Source organism: Sebastes umbrosus, chromosome 1 (genome assembly GCF_015220745.1).
Source record: "Sebastes umbrosus isolate fSebUmb1 chromosome 1, fSebUmb1.pri, whole genome shotgun sequence".
In the NCBI taxonomy this organism is placed as follows: Eukaryota; Metazoa; Chordata; class Actinopteri; order Perciformes; family Sebastidae; genus Sebastes; species Sebastes umbrosus.
Window position 1 is genome coordinate 12,307,042 of NC_051269.1, and position 20,877 is coordinate 12,327,918.

General features: G+C 41.7%; 1 protein-coding gene and 1 long non-coding RNA gene across 3 annotated transcripts in view; one reads left to right on the top strand and one right to left on the bottom strand.

The window, feature by feature from the left end:
* The first annotated feature begins 792 nt into the window (after positions 1–792).
* On the top strand, positions 793–15,174 carry LOC119495497. The gene is made up of 3 exons (XR_005208501.1): positions 793–807; positions 3,021–3,026; positions 15,089–15,174. It is a non-coding gene; the product is annotated as an uncharacterized LOC119495497 (long non-coding RNA).
* syn2b (synapsin IIb) overlaps positions 8,671–20,877 on the bottom strand; it is a 94,202-nt gene continuing 81,995 nt past the window's right edge. For both annotated transcript variants that reach the window (XM_037781949.1, XM_037781958.1), the window contains exons 9-13: positions 20,396–20,498; positions 17,363–17,539; positions 15,644–15,710; positions 12,050–12,917; positions 8,671–10,733 (exon numbers count right to left, since the gene is read on the bottom strand). In XM_037781949.1, the coding sequence (XP_037637877.1) occupies positions 10,577–10,733; positions 12,050–12,917; positions 15,644–15,710; positions 17,363–17,539; positions 20,396–20,498 (1,372 nt within the window). In that variant the 3' untranslated portion in view covers positions 8,671–10,576. The remainder of the gene's footprint in view (positions 10,734–12,049; positions 12,918–15,643; positions 15,711–17,362; positions 17,540–20,395; positions 20,499–20,877) is intronic.

Sequence of the window (20,877 nt, forward strand, 5' to 3'; positions counted from 1 at the left end):
CACAAGATATTACATCCGGCACAGTTAGTGCTCCTTAAACAAGAGGACATTTTAGATAAGGATGGCTTTGTAGATGTAAAGCAATTGCCTTTGTGTATGACATGTGCTATATAAATAAACTCAAGAGGTTTCCTGTTTGAATATCTATATTCAACAACAGAAAACAATCTGAATGATTTGATATCAGTGACAGATTGTGTAATATCTTGTACTCCTTTAATGCAAACTCAGTGTTGATGGATTAACTTGCTTTTTTAAGGTGGTTTTGCAGTGTGTTAACATCCAACCAGCAGCCACAACACAGCACAGCACAGCACTGCACAGCACAGCACAGCACAGCACTGCACAGCACAGCACAGCACTGCACAGCACAGCACTGCACAGCACTGCACAGCACAGCACAGCAGCAAACTGTGAACAGGGAGGAAGGTGACTGACCTGATCAGTGTGTGGAGGCGCAGAGCAGAGGCACGCAGCCTGAGTTGCTTTTCTTGAAGCTTGAATCGTCTTATAGTTGCGTGGATTTGCGTGTCTCAGCCTGTGGAAACCGTGGCCGTCGTGTCGTCGCAGTGTGTCAGTGTGGTCAGGTCTGCTTGCTGTGGAGGTTTCTGGTCATGCTGCTGCTGTTTCTGCTGCTGTTTGCTGCGGTCTGTGTCTGCTGCCTGCTGCCTGCCTCTCTCTCTCTCTCTCCCTCTCTCTCTCTCTCTCTCCCTCCACGACTCGCCCGGGATCCTGAGGACACAGCAGAGGCATCACATTACCGTCCAGCCAGCTGGAGCTATTATTTACTGCAGTTCAGACAGACAGGTCATTTATAGATTAAATAGATTAATATGTATTTTTTGTTTGAACACTGATTTTTTTAGTTTTAAGCCAAATTGTAGTTTTTTGGGGTTTTGTTTTACACTTCAGTTTGTAAGGTTGTTGGATAAAAGAAATCAGATGTATGGGTCAGTATCAATTGGTGATACCAATTGGTATCAAAAACACATTACTACTTTTCAGTTAAATAATTAACAATTATTTTATTCCAACAGGAAGAGTAAATAATGCTTTTAAAAAACACAACAGTATAAAATGTACTCAGTGGTGGAATGTAACTAAGTACTTAAATACAATTTTGAGGTACTTCTACTTTACTAGAGTATTTCCATGTTCTGCTACTTTCTACTCCACTACATCTCAGAGGGGAATATTAGACTTTTTAATCCACTACATTTATCTGACAACTTTAGTTACTTTACAGATTCAGATTATTAATACAAAATATAATCACATTACAATCAAATTACACATTACAATCAAATTACACATATTACTGGGTGCATTCCATATTTAAAACACACAGATATTGACAATTTGTATAATTTTTATTTGTATTATTATTACTATTAGTAGTAGTAGTAGTAATGTTTTTTTGTGTGTGACTCAGGGAGGGCAGCGTCCTAGCGCCCTCTATTTGCCGGCCGCCTCTGCACCTAATGTAAGCCGGGCTAGCTGTTTCCCCTAGTTTCAAGTCTTAGAGTGTGTTCAAATCCGCGTACTTCTGTACTTACACTTACTATTTTGAGTGCATAAGCGCGTTCACACTGGGAAGTACGGCAAAATGCAGTGCACTCGAAGTACCCGGATGTTGTACTCAAAATGTTCAAATCGTTGAGTGTGGAACGCTGGACACTTTTTCACACTCAATTGTCGCCATCTTGGCTACGTAGCGGAAGGGGCGGGACCACGACCACTATTCAAACATACGTAGATAACAGAATAAAACAATACAATACGTAAACATACCGGTGCATTTTCAGCCAACAGGAGGACACATCGTTGGCGACGACGTTGGAAACGTAATTTCCACTCTGCTTTCATTTTTTCTTCAACAAAGCAGCCGCGGTGAAATGTTTAGATCGTCATTTCCGGTAAGCGCGCCGCAGAGTATTCGATTTGAGACGACCCTACCCCGTTGAAATTTACTCACTACTCAAGTGAGTACAGAGTGCACACAGTGCACTACATTGAAGTGCACTTCAGGAAGTACGTGGATTGGAACACACACTTAGTGCTAAGCTAGCTTCATATTTAGGCACACCTAGCTAATTAACGGCAAGAAAGCAAATAGTTAGCTTATTAAGTGTGTTTCACAGAATGTCGACCTATTCCTAAGACCTAACGTTCAATGAATGACTGCTGGCTTTCTCTGCTGACTGACTGTGTAGGGTTTCCCCCTTCTTAGTCAATAAGCTAGTGGACTAAGTCTGACCTTACAGTCACATCTCTGGCATCACAATCATGTCTACACACATGGTTTGGCCTCATCAGACGTGACTGAATTCACCTGCTGGAAGACAGTAATAGTGGAGAGACAATTTGACATTTAAATCAGCCCAAAGTCAGTCAAGGAAACCCTATGAGTGTTCATTGACTAACAGTTTGTTTAGTAGAGGACAGACGGTTCGTTCTTGCATTCATTTTCTAAGTGGTAAAGTCTAAAATAAAAAAAGTCACGATTACAAGTTGACCTTACTGATTTTTTAATAAACTTTAATCTGGACTGTCAACCATTGAAACTCTATCAGGTGCAGAAATAGATGCACAACTAGCCCAATAGTCACTACGTGCTGCATCTCTGTAGCCTCTGTAAGTTTGTTGATGATAGACTGACCCCGACCTAAACCTCACTCTATTTTTAACCCTAAACTATACACTGAAATCTACATTACTCGGTTGGCTGAAAGCAGACATGGTCTTTCACTTTTTTTTTTTTAAAACCCACTGATCTTGAGGTCACATCTTGTTATCTTTAGGGTGTTAGATGTTTTAATGTAATAATATCCACATGAGCTTTGATCACAAATTAAAATGTTCAGCATTCAACCCTACTCATGGCATTTGAGGTGTAAATATCATTAAATATCCATTGACGCATGAAACTGCGAGGATGTTCACAGGGCCGACTCTAGCCCTTTTGGTGCTCTAGGCGAAATTCGGATTTAATTTAGTTAACTTTTTTAGAGGGCGACCAGAAGATGGTGCCCTAGGCGACCGCCTATATGGTCGATGCCTTATGCCGGCACTAGATGTTCACACTCAAATGTGGCATCACATGAGATCCGCTGGGTAAATGTTCACCTGACAAGCTGACACATTCTGGTTCGATTTGGTTTGACATTTCCAGTAGCACACCGAGACACACAACAGGCGCCAGAGCAGCCTGGTGAGTAAACGTTTCCACTACCATGAAGAAATAAATGTTCCTGTTTTTTGTCAGTGTCACTTGACCAGCCTCTGACCTCCCGTCTGCTCCACGGATGCAGCTCCCTAAATGACACTGCAATGTGGCTGATGAAAGGACTCAATTCTTACTCTATTCAGTTAGAGATTTTGTATGCGTGATTTGCATTTCAGCCCAAAGAATTCAGCCAAAAATAGAAAACAAATGACTGTCTGTGAAGCAGAAATCAGTGTAAACAAAGCCCAAAGCAAAACATGTGAACAGGTAGTTGACATGGCAGTGATGCTTTTCTAAAACCAAGGTGAAGTTTAACTCCTGTGTCTTTTCAACCTGTTTTCAAACACAAAAGACATGAAACACTGCTGCGCACACAGACTTGTGGGATCACTGTTTTAAAAGCAGGAAGTTCAATTATTCTAGTTTCACTGCCAGCTTGATTTCAGCTGCCTTTGATCTATCATTATTCAATACTGTGAACTAAGACAGCTGGCACACTTTGCTTATTTACAGACCTACACACATTCTCTCTCTCTCATGTATAACTGTCCTCCCCACGCAGAATTTATTTCTGCTGAACTGAAAAAAAAAAAAAAAGACACCCTTGAGATTTTTGCTGTCACAAAAAAACAGCAAGCAATAATTTCTGATTGTTTATAGGGTGGAGTCCCATGGGACTGGAGCTCTGGTATCTGAAGATGTTCATCATGAGTGCTTGTGTATCTTTACAGGACTCTCCTACTACTGCCACGACACTCTAATTATTATAAAGTGGAACTGACATGTTTTCAGGCCGAGGAAGGGAGCTCGCTATTCAAAATCCAACTGTGGTGACAAAAATTAAACCATTGAAATAAGCGATGGTGCTTGACACAAAGACATATGCTAAAGTGGATTGATTTTCCCACTGGATGACATAATACTTAATCTTGATGTTATAATGTTCAACCAATGTACTGATTGGTTCATACTCCCTCACTCTCAGCAGTTGGTTGGGATGAGCACCAAGACAAACAGGGTTTGGCTAGTATAGGCTTGCTTTGGTGCGTTAGCCGCCCACGTCCACGTCCCCATGAGCAGTGTGATGGAGACGTTCCCACAGATCTCTGCTGACTGGCCGTCCCATGGCCCGAGAACCGAAAGCAGAGCGTGTTTCCGCTGTCCTAGTTGTACATCGATGTGTACAGTGAGAGGATCAGTGAATGCGTTTCTCATCATCCACGTACAGTATACTTTTTGCCAGTTTCACATGTAAATGGTGCGGTTTGTGTTAAAGATGTAACACTGTTAGTGTGGCACATATTGAAAGGGCCCTTTTTTCCTATAGCTCTATGTAATAGAGAAAAGCGTGACATCAAAGGTAGGACATGAAAGAGCGTGATAAGAAACACATGAGAAAAATGTAGGAATGAAAAAACACGTAGGCATCAGGAGAAAGACTGGGGTGTTATTGATTGGATATCGTAGATGTGTGTTTGTATGTAGTAGCTTTATCTACGAAAAGTAATGCACTGTAATTCATATGTATCCCACAAAATCAATTTGTGTGTAATTCACGTAATTGTAATCTAGAAAATATAAAGAGGGGCTAATGCTGTGTAGGGAGGAGGTCGGGGTGGATCTAATTATAAAACCAGATATCAACGTTGATTTATGTGTCACATAACTTACATACTTAAGAGTTATTTTAACACCAAACCACAACCTTTTCCTAAACCTAACTAAGTAGTTTTGTTGCCTAATCCTACGGAAGTTGTTTCCTGTGAGGACGGAAGTTTTGTTTAGAAAAGACTGTATGCATGTAATGAGTGTAAATTGACACGTGTTGCTGGATATTTGTTGTAAAACAAACAAAAAAGGAGGAATAACTTTTATGTAAGATATCATACGTACCGTTGTATGAGGATACGTTGCATATGAGAGCCGAGCAGTAAGATGAAAAACAAAAAGTAACAATAAACCATTATTACAATCATTACTGTTGCCACCTTATAACCTTTTTTATCAACACGTTATAATAATAATAATAATAATAATAATAATAGGGTCCATATTGACATCAGTGATGGTTTTCAACTCACATATGCAAGGTAATTTAAAGAGTGTTATAGATCTTGCTGTCATGACTGGCTCAAAGGGCCACGGCATTTAAAGAGAGAGAGACACCAAAAATGCACTTAAATTCACTGATTTATTTACAGAATTATAAATGAAATTGCAAAAAGACATTTAGCATCCAGACAAAGTGCACTGAGTCTCTCTGAGAGATCTAAGGTGGCAGCTTTTATAATGACTTGGAACATTGGTGCTCCCAGTTAGCCCAAGTGCAGGGCCCCACCACACCTCACGGCCCGCTTTCCAATTACATGAACCTGCAGGAGAAGAGCAAACAGGGCCAAATATACTCATATAAAATATTTCCACACGCATGTAGTGCCATCTGCTGGCTCAGCACAGGTAGTTCAACCCATTGAAAGGCAGTCTCTGTAATGACAGGTCTTTAAGCCTCACTGATTTCTTACTTGTGACACACTGTATCTTCCTGATACCTTCATGACACTTTAAGATGTATACTGGTCCAGGACTGGCATGGAGAGGCAGCTGCAGTCCTCACCTCTAATCAATCTGAGCTTAGCAGACACATAGTTGAATTATCCTTTTTTTTGTGACTCACTTTTTAGTAGTTCCTGTAAGAGGTCTCGTATATCTAAATTTCTAATTAGTGTTAACATGCTAGTTGTTAGCATTAAAAGCAGCTGCATGTATTTGCTGTATACATTAATAAGGTACTCCAGTGATTTAGTATTGCACTTCCATTGAAACTGAAACAGCAGAGGCCAGGATATCCTGACTCCCAAAAAAAACACTGAATCCTACATTTCCCATAATGCAACTCAAGAGCTTCTTTTCCTTAGACCCTCCCTACTTTGTTAAGTACTCATATCATTCAGTGCCCACAGTTTGTAACACATTGTGGACCACAAATGGAACTTGTGAGCTCTTGTTTACAACATGGGAAGTCGTGTTCACACAATATGCCTTCAAGTGGTTAAGTCGTGAGAACACCACTGCTAAGCAACGGCAATGTTAACGTGACTGTCGGTGTCTAGAGGCCACAAGGTCTTGGTGTCTCAATGTGGTATTTTGGAGGTAGTTTTGATCATTTTTGTCAATTCACGAGTGGTAAAAAAATGGTTACATTTAGAATCAAATCTGTGTAACAAATGGTATCACCCCAAAAATTGCTGCTTAACTTATGAGACATAATTGAGAATGGGAATGACCATCATATATTTTGATCATAATGTTGTAAGCCCTTATACACTTTCAAAATGTATGTAATTAATTATTATTTGACATAACATAGGGTCATTTTACATGTCTGAGTTTTTTATTTTTTATTTAACTGTATTCAAGATGAAAGCAGTGGAGTGTAGACATTGTGGTGCTGAAGGCGGTTCAGTGTGTTGAGTGGACTGCTGTGTTGCTGCAGCTTCCTCATATCAGACTTGCTGTGTGATGCTGCTGGCTTCGTGTGGCTCGGTTGACGTCCACTCTCAGGGGCTCCATGAAGAGTCCTGCCTGAATGTGGATCCTTCTCTTAGTCTGCTGTCAGTGTCTCCCAAACTTCAGCTATAATAATGAACTACGAAGTGTTGGCCTGCAGACGAAGTCATGTCTAAATAAATCTGCATTAATCAGTAGTGCCACAGGTTATTTGAGTCTAGAAAACATTTGTAGGCTTCATCTTTGACCTAAATGAAGCAATGGGACATTATTAAAGAAGGTAGCTTTAAGAATCCTTAGCATGGTAACGTTAGCGTGTCACCACTTTATACTACTTTTGTAATCTTAAAGGAGAAGTTCAACATTTTGGAAATGCTCTAAGGGTCGGCGCATACAGGATTCAAATGTCCCAAATCATAAAAAATAAATATGATATAATGGAACTTCCTATATGATAATGTATGATGATAGTGAAGATGAAGACGAAGATGGTTAGAAGTTGAGTCGATTAACTAGATTCACACAATTAGAGTTAAGTGATTCACATGTTTTGTTATTTCAGAGTTCCTTTTGCCATATGTTTATTTAATAAATAGTTTAATTTGAAATCAATACAGAGGCTTGATAAGACCTGGGATTAAAAACATGTTCCCCCTTAAAATAACATTGTTTATTTCCATTGAATAAGAGTGCATTTATACATTAAATCTGTTAAATTGTACAATGAAGGTATAAATAAATAATAAGGTGTATGATTCTTAATTACAAAAGTTGTGATCAGTCAGGAATAGATGGTTTTAAATATGAATAGCTATATTTACACACTGTGTGGGCAAAAACGCACTAGAAGCTTAATTCTCCTTTACAATAATTCACTACATGTTTACAGTCAGGCAGGCAAACTCATTAAAATACGCAATAATTAAGATCAGTACATATGATGGCATAGTGGCATTAGAATGGGCCAGAGGAACCAAATATGGGCTTTTATAATTTTTTTAATATAATTTTTCAAAAAATAAAAGCCAAGGTACTGAGAGAACAAGAAAATGAAAGGCAAAGAAAAGTGTGAAGAAGCAGCAGATAGGCAAAGCTGTACGTACAAAGGCGAGGAGCTAGGCAGACTAGCAAATAAAACCAGCTGGCTCAGTTTTAAAGCAAGAGTGAAGATACTGGTATCAAATGAAACTAGACGACCTGGAGTCGGGGTGGATGAGGGGCCCAATTTGGAAAGTCTGTCCCCCTGCCCATAATTCCTAATGGCTGGCCTACACATTCATCCATTATCTGTAACCGCTTATCCTGTTCAGGGTCGCGGGGGCGCTGGAGAGGGCTGACATTGGGCGAAGGCGGGGGACGGGGTACACCCTGGACAGGTCGCCAGACTATCACAGGGCTGACACATAGAGACAGACAACCATTCACGCTTACATTCACACCTACGGGCAATTTAGAGTCAACAATTAACCTGCATGTCTTTGAGACATGCCGGAGAAAACCCACACTAACACGGGGAGAACACAGAAGGGCCACAAGCGTGCGACCCTCTTGCTATGAGGTGGAAGTGCTAGCCACTACACCACCGTGGCCTGCACAGAGGATAACAATTTACAAAGTTAGGAATATCAACATTCTCCTCAGACATATTATGAAATTACAAAGAAACACAATATACGATTAAAATTACAATATATTAACTTATTATGCACCGGAAAATTAACTTCCATGGCATCCGCCATTTCTGATGTCAACAAACACGTCACAACTCGTGAACTCTGAGCTTTCAGAAACTTACTATGCCGTGAATACCACAAGAGGGGGGCATTCATATGGACTCTTCTCGTGAACACGGTAAACATGACCCTACTTGATATGTATATATATGTGGCTCTTTAAAGAAAACTTTGTCCCTCAAACAAACGACGCAAACATCAGCATGAATGTTACTTGGTGAATCAGTGGAATGATGGAACCACATCTTTATTAACTTTTATCTGTACAGGAAAAAAAACATCATCAGTCACCAGATCATGCAAAGCAGTATTGCGTTACAAATAAAAACACAATACAAAACAAACAATATATACTGTACCATAAATATGGAGCCTCAAAAAAATAAATAAATCAATCAATATATTACAAAAAATAAACTCCTGAGATGACACTTACATACATACATACATACAAATACAATATGTCATAATCTACTTGCAACATAGTACTGGAAATGGATAAGCAGACAGGTTGATATGCGGGTTCTTACATGTTGAGATTGTTTTTGTTTTTTGTTTTTTTAACACATATGAACTTGAAATGCAGCAGCTCAACTGAAAATGACCAGTCAAGGTACTGGGTTCATTCCAGGTTGCCTTAAATTCAGCCCACAACACAAACAGGATAAACCAACAGTTTAATATGGCCTATTAATCTGAAACCCGGCGTCTGACTGCAGTAAAAAGCAACCTGGAAAGTCGCGACTGAAAGGAATCTTAAAGGGAATGTAAGAGTACGGTATTCAACAGATACACAGGTCCTGTATGTATGATCATATTCATATTTATAATAGGGTGACAGCGCTCAACAGTCACGTCGAGGTGTTATTGCACTACTGTCTCAATGTCTTTTCATGAGAATAATCAACAAATTACAATACTGTTGATAGATCTACACAGAGGTGAAACAAGAAATCACCAGTCACAGCTACAGACGTGAGTCTTTTTTACTCTTTGAAATGCATTCAGTTACTATTGAGGATTGATTTATTCACTCTGGTGCACTCGGCTCGATCCCAGTGCTCCCACAACTACAACAGCTGCAATCAATCTTGCCCCCAACAGTTTGCTTAATCAAACGCGTGAAGTAAATGAATGAATTTCGAGTTGTAATCGACCCAGGTCCGCACAGCTAACGAACGTAGCTGAATTGAAAACATGTTCACAATAAGGCTACAACATCTAGAGAGAGAGAGAGTAGAGAGAGAGAGAGTAGAGAGAGGCAACGGAGGGCAAAACTCAACACTGATAGAGCTCCCTTCTGCTCCAAACGTCACACCGAGCCACTTGGAGGAGCCATGCATAACAACTGAACACAGATGAACATACACAGATTTCCGACTCCCTCACACGACAATGAACTTCAAGGCTTGGAGACAAAAAGAAGGGGCAGCGATGATGAGCCCAGTGGTCAGTAGCCAAGGACCAGAGACACAACGGCTGGATTTACACAGGAACAAATCCATAAAGACGTTTTTACTCACATACTTTCACATACTTTCACTTACTGACCAAAACTGATTCACTGTGGAGGAAACCATCAAATGTCTGATTCGTTTTTAAAATATGTATAAATCCAGCCAGTGAATGAAAGAGTTATGTCACTGACAAAGTGCTATTTTTTTCTATTATTGGCTTATCTCCCTTTATAGTTATATATGTTTGTATTCATATAATGTATATATATAGTATATATAAATATATATATACTGTATGTACATTCCATCTGTAGTTTTGTACTTTTTTATATACTTCAGAAAGAGTTTGCTCTGGGAAAAATAAATATTTTTGTTATTTCTATATCAATGACGTAACTCCTTCAGTCCAATTATTCTGGCGCGGCATCATTCGCTGAACATCCTACCCAGCAGGCCTCACTGTTACTCACACAGAGAAGCTGAAAGTGGAGGAGTAGGGGGACCGGGACGGAGGGAATACAGTACAGTTAACACACAAAGTTTAATCTCAGACTGGTTCACATTTAATGTCAATCAAGTCATCACTGGCCAGCGGTAAAAGGGGGTGGGGGTTGGGGGGGATCAATAAGGGGCTGACTACGGTTGGGTTATGTCTAGTCAGAGAAAAGGCTGGCGAAGGACTTTCGGAGGTTGCGAATGGTCTCGGCCTTGGCCTCGTCTTGGCCGTCGCCTCCGGTGCTTGTTGAGACCCCGCGGAAGAATGAGGAGTCGCTGAAGGCGTTGAAGGCATTGGTCAGAGACTGGGACTTACTGGGGAGGGAGGAGGAGGAAGGGATAAAGAGAGGGAGGGGAGCAAGTGGGCAAGGAGGGAGGGAAGGAAGGAGGGAAGGAAGGACAGGATTCGGGGAAAATGAAGGAGGAGGATTATGTGAATGTTAGTAGAGGAAGTTAGAGGGAAAGGTATAAGGATGGAAGACAAACAGGGAAATGTGTAAGAGGGCCAAAAAGTCACAAACACAATATTTGTACAATGATCTTTGAAAAAAATTACAAAAATGTTAACATTGTACGTTAATCCCCCCCCCCTCTCCTATTTATCATATTTAAGCAGTATATGAACATGTAATAGATTGTTTATAATGTAGTTATATGTAGATATAAGGACAATTTTAGACATATTTGATATAATTACAACTATCAAATTGTCATTTATTATCTGTTTATACCAACATGTAGTTATGGATGCTTCACGGGTTAAAGTTGTGACAAATACATCAATAAACACTACAAAGACATTATATCTGCTTAAAACTACATTATAGTCAACATATTTTCATAAAAAACGGTTCGTATGATAGCTTACGAAAAAGTTATTCCTCCTTTTTCATTATTTTTCCTACGAATGTCCAGCAACACGTTTCATCTTCCACTCGGTACATGCATACAGTCTTTTCAAAATTAACTTCCGTCTTCACAGGAAAACCACTTCTTTAGGTTTAGGCAACAAAACGACTTAGTTAGATTTAGGAAAAAATTGTGGTTTGGCTTAAAATAACTCCGGAAGTGGCGTTACTTAAGTACGTAAGTTACGTGACAAATAAATCAACATTGATTTCTGGTTTCACCCGAGGTATGAACATCGGTCTCCTTGGCGAAAGTCTGGTGTTTTTTGACCCACCCGTCCACCCTGACCTCCTTGCTATGCGGCGTTTGTCGCTCTTTATATTTCCTGGTTCATGATTACATGAAATATACACAAATTGATTTTTTTGGGATAAACACAAATTACAGTGCATAACTTGAACGGTGTATGAGACCAGCCTGTTATAGTAAACCACCAATTAATTGTTTATATACTGCTTATAAATGCTAAATAGGGAGGGTTAAAATAAAGCTTTAATGTATTCATTTCAGCAGGTTACCACTTGGGATTGACACGCTAACACACACTTTAAAAACAAAAACTTGTATTGATAAGTTTAGTGTTTGCAAAATGACTGGAATTACATATATTATCTTTCTACAGAGGAATGGATTTTTAACTCTGTATCCTGAACACAAAGTGTGGCTCATTGAAATGCATGTCTTTGCATTATCAACAGTGTGTTGATAGTATTGGCTCTTACTTCAGCAGAGGATGGGCCTTTTGCTGGGATCCTGGCTGCTCATCCACAAGGCCCTCTGCCTCAGCCGCGGCAGCTTCAGCTTCACCTTCAGGCTCAGGGTTTTGGGAAGGAGAGGCCGGCTTGGCCTGGGGCTGAGCCTTAGCTGGAGACTGGACGTTTGGCGGGGACTGGCTGACCTTGGCCGGGGACTGAACCTGTGCTGGGGCGGGGGCTGAGGCAGTATCTGAGGCCTGAGTGGGTGCTGGGGCGGGGGGCTGGGGTTTAGGGGAAGCTTTGAGAGGAGGCGGGGTTTGTGGCTTTGGCTGGAGCTGAGGCTTTGAATTCCTGCGTACAGGAGGGATGGGCTTTGCAGGGGGTGCGGGTTTGGGGGGCAGCTCTTTTGGTTTGCCAGGAGCTGGGGATGGGGAGCCCTGAGGCTGGGGCTTGGGCTGCTCTGTGGTAGGAGCTGAGGCTGAGGCTGAGGGCGAGGCTGGGGCTGGGGCCGAGGCTGGAGCTAGAGCCGGAGCCGGAGCCGGAGCCGGAGCCGGAGCCATGGGTGCTGCTGCTTTGGTTGGGGGAGAGCGTGGAGCAACTGCGGCGGCGGCGGCTGTTTTAGCCGGGGATGATGGTGAAGCTCTGGCCGGGGCGGAAGCAGAATCTGGGGCTGACTTTGCGACAGATGTGGCTCTCGTCATTGGCGGCGGAGGCCTCGGCACTGGAGGCTTTGAGACTGAGGCGGCCCTCTGGACCGGGCCCTTCTGAGCCTGAGCTGGTTTCTGAGCTGGACCTGCACCAGGTTTCTGGACCTGGCTGGGCTTTGGTACCGGTTCAGATGCTCTCTTAGCTGACTCTGATGATGCATCCACACTCATTGATTTCACTGGTGCACCTAAAAAGAGGAAAAGATAATTATATTACATTATAGTTCTATGGCTTTATAACACATACAGGCAAGAGAAGCAAAAAAAAAAGCAAAAAGGACAAGGAAATAAATAAGCATCATTATTTCTCAGATCCAGCACCTGTTGTTTTAAGTGCAGCAGTTAGAAAACCAGGCGCCTGCTGTAACACTCACCAAAGACCAAAGCAGAACATGATACAGATAATGAGCTTGAGTCTGGACATGCCCATTCACATAACGACCTCTCACATTCATGGAAACCCCTGACCAACTCATCTGTCAACAGCAGACTGGGGCAAAGCAGGCTCTGAGTGTTTGGACTGCAACGACCAGCAGGGAGCGGCAGATCAACGCTTAAGAGAAAGAGTGGCGACTATAGCCTGTCATGCCAAGTGTTGGTTGCTTTTATGCACAACTTCACGTGACCGTTAGGAAGGAGTGTGGTAAAAAAAAGAGACAACGAATGGGGAAGGAGAGAGTAGGAGATGAGAATTGAAAGAACAACAAAAGAGAGATGATACGACCACGACTGGCATCTGACAAACACGTGCAGCAAAGCAACCTATCATGCAGCACAAAAGAAACACATGATTACACATGCAGAACAGGAAGTGACTGGGTAGGGATGAGTTTCCAATGGCTGATAATTCATTTTCCAGGAGGCAGGATTATAGCTGGGTATGTAAATTATATGCTAAAACCTCAATGAAAAGGTTTCTTTGAAGACAGCTTGGAAAGGGTATATTCATTTATGTGTACTGTAAACATTTAGATTTTGTATTTTAATGACATTATATATACATGATCACGACCAAACCTTCATGAAAATTCATCCCACACATTCTCAGAGAGTCGTCACTGTGAGGCAGCTACAGTAAATCTTACGTTTTTACGAGTTTGTCATAAAGCATCCCAATGGTTGTTTGGGACTCACGACGCATAAAAACCAAAGAAAATACCATTTGTACAAACATAATTTGTACAAACATAATTTGTAAAGGGTGACACAATAACAATTAGCTTGGATACAGACATTGAATTAATTAAATTGTACATTATATTTGTTGACTGCTTTATCTGAAGAGGCAGTTCAGTCCGAGTTAACAAACTGGTAAAGCATAAACTAAATCTCTTTTATATCAATCAGGAAAGATTACGACGGAGGAGAACAGACTAATATCTGTAGCCAGATGGTGGATGAAGATCAAATATATATAGTAATTCAGTGATCCGGATCCAAGCAATTTAGGAAATGAACATGCAAAGATAATTATAATTGCCAAGAAATATATGTGTTGTGTACCATATAAAGCCACTTTGTCTTGTCTCAAGGTATTTTAACACAGAACAATCAAAGTTAATTTTACAACCAAAGACAACACCGAGCATTTATTCACAAAACATTCAGGTCTTGCAAATGGGCGCTTTGTTGCTTGACAGAAAGAAAAATCTTTGTGTGTACTATAAAACTGATTTGCACCAAACAATGTACAGAATTTAAAGGTACAAAGGTTTTTTAAAAAAAAAAAAGGACAGACACGCAAATGAGCTGACCAGAACTCGCACAATGATCATGAGCAGCACATTTAAGAAGTGATCTCACTTTCCATATACAAAATAAACAGAACACCCATCTATAAATAAACTTGTCTGCCACTGTGAAATCATTTTCACAGCGTTAGATGATTGTCTTTGAGCAGCAAATGTAATCCGGTTTGCACATCTTAACACCTCAATGCTGTATAGGCACATGTTTATCTCTAATAAATCCTGTAAACCGTAAAAATCTGGCACTCCTAAAACAACCAGCACAAACATATTAAACACGACATGGAATACTAGCATTTGCCACATTCATGCAAAAATGAGGAAAAAAAGGAATTCAAGATAATGAACAAACATGCAAACACACACACACACACACATTAACAGCACGACTCCGATAATAATGGCTTTGTTAATTTACCACGTTGTACGCTGTTTACCACTGCTTTTAGTAGGCACATTACGTTTTAACAGATCAGCCCTGAGCACAAACATCAACACACTAACACAGACTCTATGGCTGCGATTAAACTCAACAGGCTGGCTGAATGCACAGCACTGGACATTTGCTTCATAATTCAAGTTAAACAGAGACAAGTAGGTCAAACAGGCAGTCTTTTTCTTCTTTTCTTGGACAATGTTATCTTCAAGGAACAGCAGATAAAATACAAACTGCTCCTATTCTTGAAGGAATAGTTTGACATTTTGGGAAATACACATTCATTTTCTTGCAAAGAATAAGATGGGAAGATTGATACCACTGACACATCTGTACGTTATCTATGAAGCTACAGCACATCAGATGGTTAGCTTAGCACAAAGACTGGAAACAGGGGTAAACAGCTAGCCTGGCTGTGTGAAAGGTAACAAAATCCGCCTAATTAACAGGTTATATCTTGGTCGTTAAGTTTCATTTCCGTTTTAATTTTTTTAATTTTTTCTAGTTACCAACAGTAGAATTTTTTTTCCCAATGAGTTTTTTTCTCTAATGGCAGTGCTTATTTTGACAGAGCATTTTTTCAAATACTAGTTACTTCATTTCAGAAAACATCTCTTAAGATGTCTGAGAGTGAGCGCTCCCATGACTGATTCAGACAGTGTATCCTAGACATGCTTTGGCCCTACAGTGGCAGCACTTGTATTACAATGGAGAACAGTGTTCAGACAACCTTGAGGTTGAGGGCGCTGGCCGGAGGTCCTGTTTGGATCTGCCAGTCCTTCCTTAAGGGCAGCACTCTGAGGGAGAGTGAGGGGGTGGGAGAGAGACAGAAAGAAAGAAAAACAAGAGCGAGAGAGAGAGAGAGAGTGGGAAAGAAAGGCAAACATGGTTAAGCAGGCTCTGGTAAAGAATCAGCAGTGAACTGTGAAGGGCTACAACTAAGTGATTTTCCTGCAGGGAAGGAGAGATTAATTTCACACAAGAATCATTGGTTGTACGTATGAGCTCATAATTCATATTCATATTAAATGTTTTGGCAGTACAGAAAGACCTGTGGCTATAGTCCAATATCCAGGCCCTAAACAAACACTATCGTTACCTGGCTGCCTGTCACCAGTGAAGGCAGGTCAGGGAGAATTGGATGCTGCTCCGCAGGGCGCTCGATTTGCGTGCGTTAACTGTAGCGGCTGTGACAAGGGAGGTCGAAGAGGAAGGGATGGTCTCGCATAATTAGAGCTCAACTGCAGTTGTCGGGCATTACAACACTCTTTTCATGGGTAACATACGTTTACATTACCAAGCAACTGTGAATTAATACAAAAATATGGTCCTCTCTCTAGGTTCCATGGTGGAGAGAAGGTCGTGTTGCTCTGGCTCTATATTTGGCGTGGAGAGGAGGTTGTGTTGCTCTGGCTCTTTCTGTTTGGTGTGGAGAGGAGGTTGTGTTGCTCTAGCTGTATCTGTTTGGAGTGGAGAGGAGGTTGTGTTGCTCTGGCTCTTTCTGTTTGGAGTGGAGAGGAGGTTGTGTTGCTCTGGCTCTATCTATTTGGCGTGGAGAGGAGGTTGTGTTGCTCTAGCTCTATCTGTTTGGCGTGGAGAGGAGGTTGTGTTGCTCTGGCTCTATCTATTTGGCGTGGAGAGGAGGTTGTGTTGCTCTGGCTCTTTCTGTTTGGCGTGGAGAGGAGGTTGTGTTGCTCTAGCTCTATCTGTTTGGCGTGGAGAGGAGGTTGTGTTGCTCTGGCTCTATCTATTTGGCGTGAAGTGGAGGTAGTGTTGCTCTGGCTCTGTTTGGCGACGCCGGGAAGCTGCTTGACATTCACCTGGATCCACATTCTCACATATGTTCACAGTATATGTATTATTTTTTGTCATATGGATTGTCTATGTTGTATTTTCATTATGTTGTTACTCTGTACACATAACATCTATTGCACGTCTTTCCATCCTGGAAGGGGGATCCCTCCTCTGTTGCTCTTTCTTCCATTTTTTCTTTTTTCTCCCTGTTAAAAGGTTTTTTTTTGGGGTGAGTTTTTCCTTCTCCGATGGGAGGGTCGTACTGTAAAATGACAGAGGGTGTCGTATCCTGTACAGATTGTAAAGCCCCTTGAGGCAAATTTGTGATTTGGGGCTGTACAAATAAAATTGACTTGACTTAATTGGGAATGTTTTCAAATTGAAAACCTAAAATGTAAAATCAGAAAAAAAAATGTTGTCGAAAAAAGTGCACTTATCTAGTCAGAGGCCAAAGGGGCAGGTGCTTGAGTGGGTCAATCTGTGCACTTGCCTGACTGCAGACATTAACCTCTTGGATTTCTGAACCTGCCTCTCCATATACTCACTAGGAGAATTGAAGCAAATGTTGTATGAACATGTGCCAGTGTAGCTATTTATTTTGGGTCATCCGTTACAAATACACTGGTTTCATTTCATATACTTCAGTAGCCTGTACCTGTTGGGGCTGCACAGTAGTTGGCTTCTGGCCTTGAGGGGAGCGAGCAGGTGAGCGTGAAGCACTAGATGTCCTGGCAGCCAGCGCTTGGCTCAGCTTAGCCAACACCACCTCTGAGATGAGCTGGCGGTCCTCTGCCTGGTGATCACCAATCAGCTGCATAGACGAACCCACGACCTGGACAAAGAGGACACAGACATCCGAAAACGTGTGCCCTTTTTAATTGAGAAGATTACATGACTGAAATGTTGTTGACCCAGACAGGACAGACCCAACAAAAGGAGATTAAACAGCAGAGTGGTCAACATTTCATGTGTGGGAATAACTCTCTGCTGTGCTTATAGAACTGTAAATTAAAGGGCATTTCCACTCACCAATTTTAGTGCATCATTATAAAAACCAAAACACTTTTCCAGTGGAGATGACTCATGGGGAGACATGTTTTTCACTTTTTTCCCACTTTAGTATCTAATCTACCTTCCACCAAACTACTGAATATTTCATTCTGACAGGCAGCCTACTTCAGAGTGTAAGTGGGATGTTTAGAAACATTGCTTGGATACCGCAGTGACTGGGTGTGGGTGTCATTTTGTGGCTCCTATATCATCTCCCTCTTCAGCCTCAGACTGTCCCACTGGGATTTGTAATCATAATGGTCCAGGCTTCGTCGTGCCTCACTTCTCCACTCATTGTCCTCCTTCAGTTTCATGCTCCTGCCAGTCGTCTTATCCCCTCAGCTACTGGTTTACATAAACATGTCGGCTGTCTTGCCTCAGCACCATTGGATGCCTGTATTGACGGCCAACCCATGACCAACTGTGAGCTTGTTTATTGACTGTCTTTAACCATATGTGCAGTATCACTGTCTACATTTTGGTCCAGCTACTCTTTGCCAGCTGCCAGAATTTTGAAAAAAAAAAAAAAACTGACCCGGCTGACCCAGCTTTTTTCCATGGATGAGGGGGCTGAGTTGACCCACACCACTAAGTGGCTCTGTACTTACTGCCAAAATGCATCCAGATAGAAGCAGCTCTCTCTATAGCACTCCATCTTGTGTCCTACAAACCCTGGCTTGTCAAGTTGCTCCCCCGAGCTGGCAGAAGTCTTGGCCACTCAACAGCTCAATCCTGTGGCCAAATTAGTCCCTGCTGCAGCTCTCCAAATTATTCTCCAATGTCTTTCAGTTCCTGTTTGGTTATTTCCAGAGCTTTAAATCAGCTTACTGCTTACTTACTACCTTGTAGGCTAGCCTTCCACCTGTTTGGTGGCCTTCTAGTCCTGTGACTTAGTCCCCTTTGGGTAGCTCTTCCTGCCGATGCCCTCTCATCATCTGCAGTCTTGTTCCCAGGTGCCTCAGTGGAGAGCCAACCTGAGTCCCAGCAAGGATCATTTATAAGCTTTCGCTGGGGGTCATTCTCCTGTAATGCCACTGCCCATCACTCTAGTGCCTTGACTGCCCAACACTCTTCAAGTACAGAGTCCCTGTTCCTCTATCAGAGTCTCTGTTTGTTCTTTTCTTTTGGTTATCGGTCTGACCACTGACCCCACGGGGGGTTCAGGTGTAGTCAGCGGATATCCGGGCCAAGACTTCCTTTTCTGTGTGCTGCTCATTGTTAACAGTCCAATTAGCAACCGGAGACGCGAGACTGTAGTTGGATTTGAGAGACAACATGTACGATTGGATTGTTTCACAAGTAGCCAGTTTACAAGCTAATTTTAAACCAATAAAAAGCTAATTCATCGTCAGACAATAGCCGGTGGGTTCCCAGATTGCATTTCAGCCAATGCGCTCCGCCTCTTTTGCTCTCCACATGTTTACCTGCATTCAACCAAAGCCTGCTTGAAAGTGATTGGTCAATACTACTCGGACTACAAATGGAAACCAGAAAGCTTCCGATGCCAAAAACTTGTCCCGTTACCTACAGATACTGCTTTCACAGAATCTGTAGGCAACTGATTATAGAGATTAGTTTAAGTCTGAATCTGTCTCTTCTCCTGTGCATGAACCTGTCTCTCAATGTGATCCTAATACTGAATCTGTCTGAGTCTGAACCTGTCTTTCTTTCTAATCCTGAACCTAAATCTCAGTGTGAGCCTGAGCTATTCTCTTTGTCTGGGTCTGACTTTCTATCTGAGCCCTAGCCTGAGCAGGCCATGAATCTCTGTCTGATCCTGAACCTGAAACTGAATCTCTGTCAGAGCCTGAACTTGTTACAATCTTGGGCGATGTGCTTGGTTGTCCGCCTCATGACTTGCCTCTTCAGAATGAACTCTACCTGCTGTGTCACAGTGCATTTGGGTCCTGCTTGTTGTTGCCTAAGGCCAAAAATGCTATGTGTGGGTAGGAGCTACCCCACTGAGCAGTGACATACTCTCAATCTTAACATCATCATACGCTGTGTGTAATCTCCCACTTGCCCTTGAAAGCTCCCTTGTAAACTGTTTTTTTTTCAGAGGCGATAATGGGATCAGAGTATTTAGTGATTTTCCATACTGAGACGTAACCACTTGACTTCTAGGAAAGGTATGATTACAGCAAAGCACATTCCTACATTAATGTGTTCAACTTCAAGACTATGAAACATGAAACCAATATACTGAAAATTTACTGCAAAGTGAAAGACAAGAGGGCAGACATGAATGTAGCTGAAAAGAACAAATCCTGAGATAGAGTGCAGCCATACTTACCCTTGAAATATCACCAGATGTTAGTTATGATGTGTATTCAGGTTAAGTTCAATCAGTTTATTCCCAGCCAGACAATCTAAGGTCCCAGCAGTGTAAATTAGGCCAGACATGCTAAATTTAACACTCAAAGACCTTATTAGTATTCTTGTGAAACATAACTCCCACAGGCTGATGTCAACATGGTGAATGAGTCAATAAATACAGTGATAACGAGGAAGCTGTGAAATAAGAGTTTGATTATGTGACTTATTTGATTCAGTGCCTTGTCAACTGTTTGACCGATCTAAGGATCTCTTTTTGAGTTCACATCCATCCCTCCCTCCCTTCTGTGTGTGTTTTCCTCACCTCAGTAATGTAGTCATTACCATCCTTGCCACAGATGGCTTTGACGGCACAGATATCCAGCCCTCCGAAGATCTCTGAGCAGGTATCCACCCACAGCTTATACCTGTCACAGAGAGAAGCTGGATTAGATCTACAAACAGAATCTGTTTACAGGAAAACACATATAGGGTACCCCTACTGTAAGTACAATAACTGTTTTGCTGAGTTTCAAAGTTGCCACTTGAGGTCAAGGAGAGTTGCAGGTATTTGTATAAAGCAAAACTGGGAATGAAAAGAGAACTTGCTTATCTTAGTAAAAAAACAAAATGTGTTCTTGCACACTACTTTTCCATTAATATTGACTTATGTATCACTTCGGTACAGTAAATCACAGCAAATGTTGCTCTGCAAGGCCTTTATCCAGACAGTAAACCTGTTACAGAAGCTCTCTAGCTCGAGGCTGGGTCGGCTACCGCCCATAAAGGTGCTGTTGCTGTGTTGCT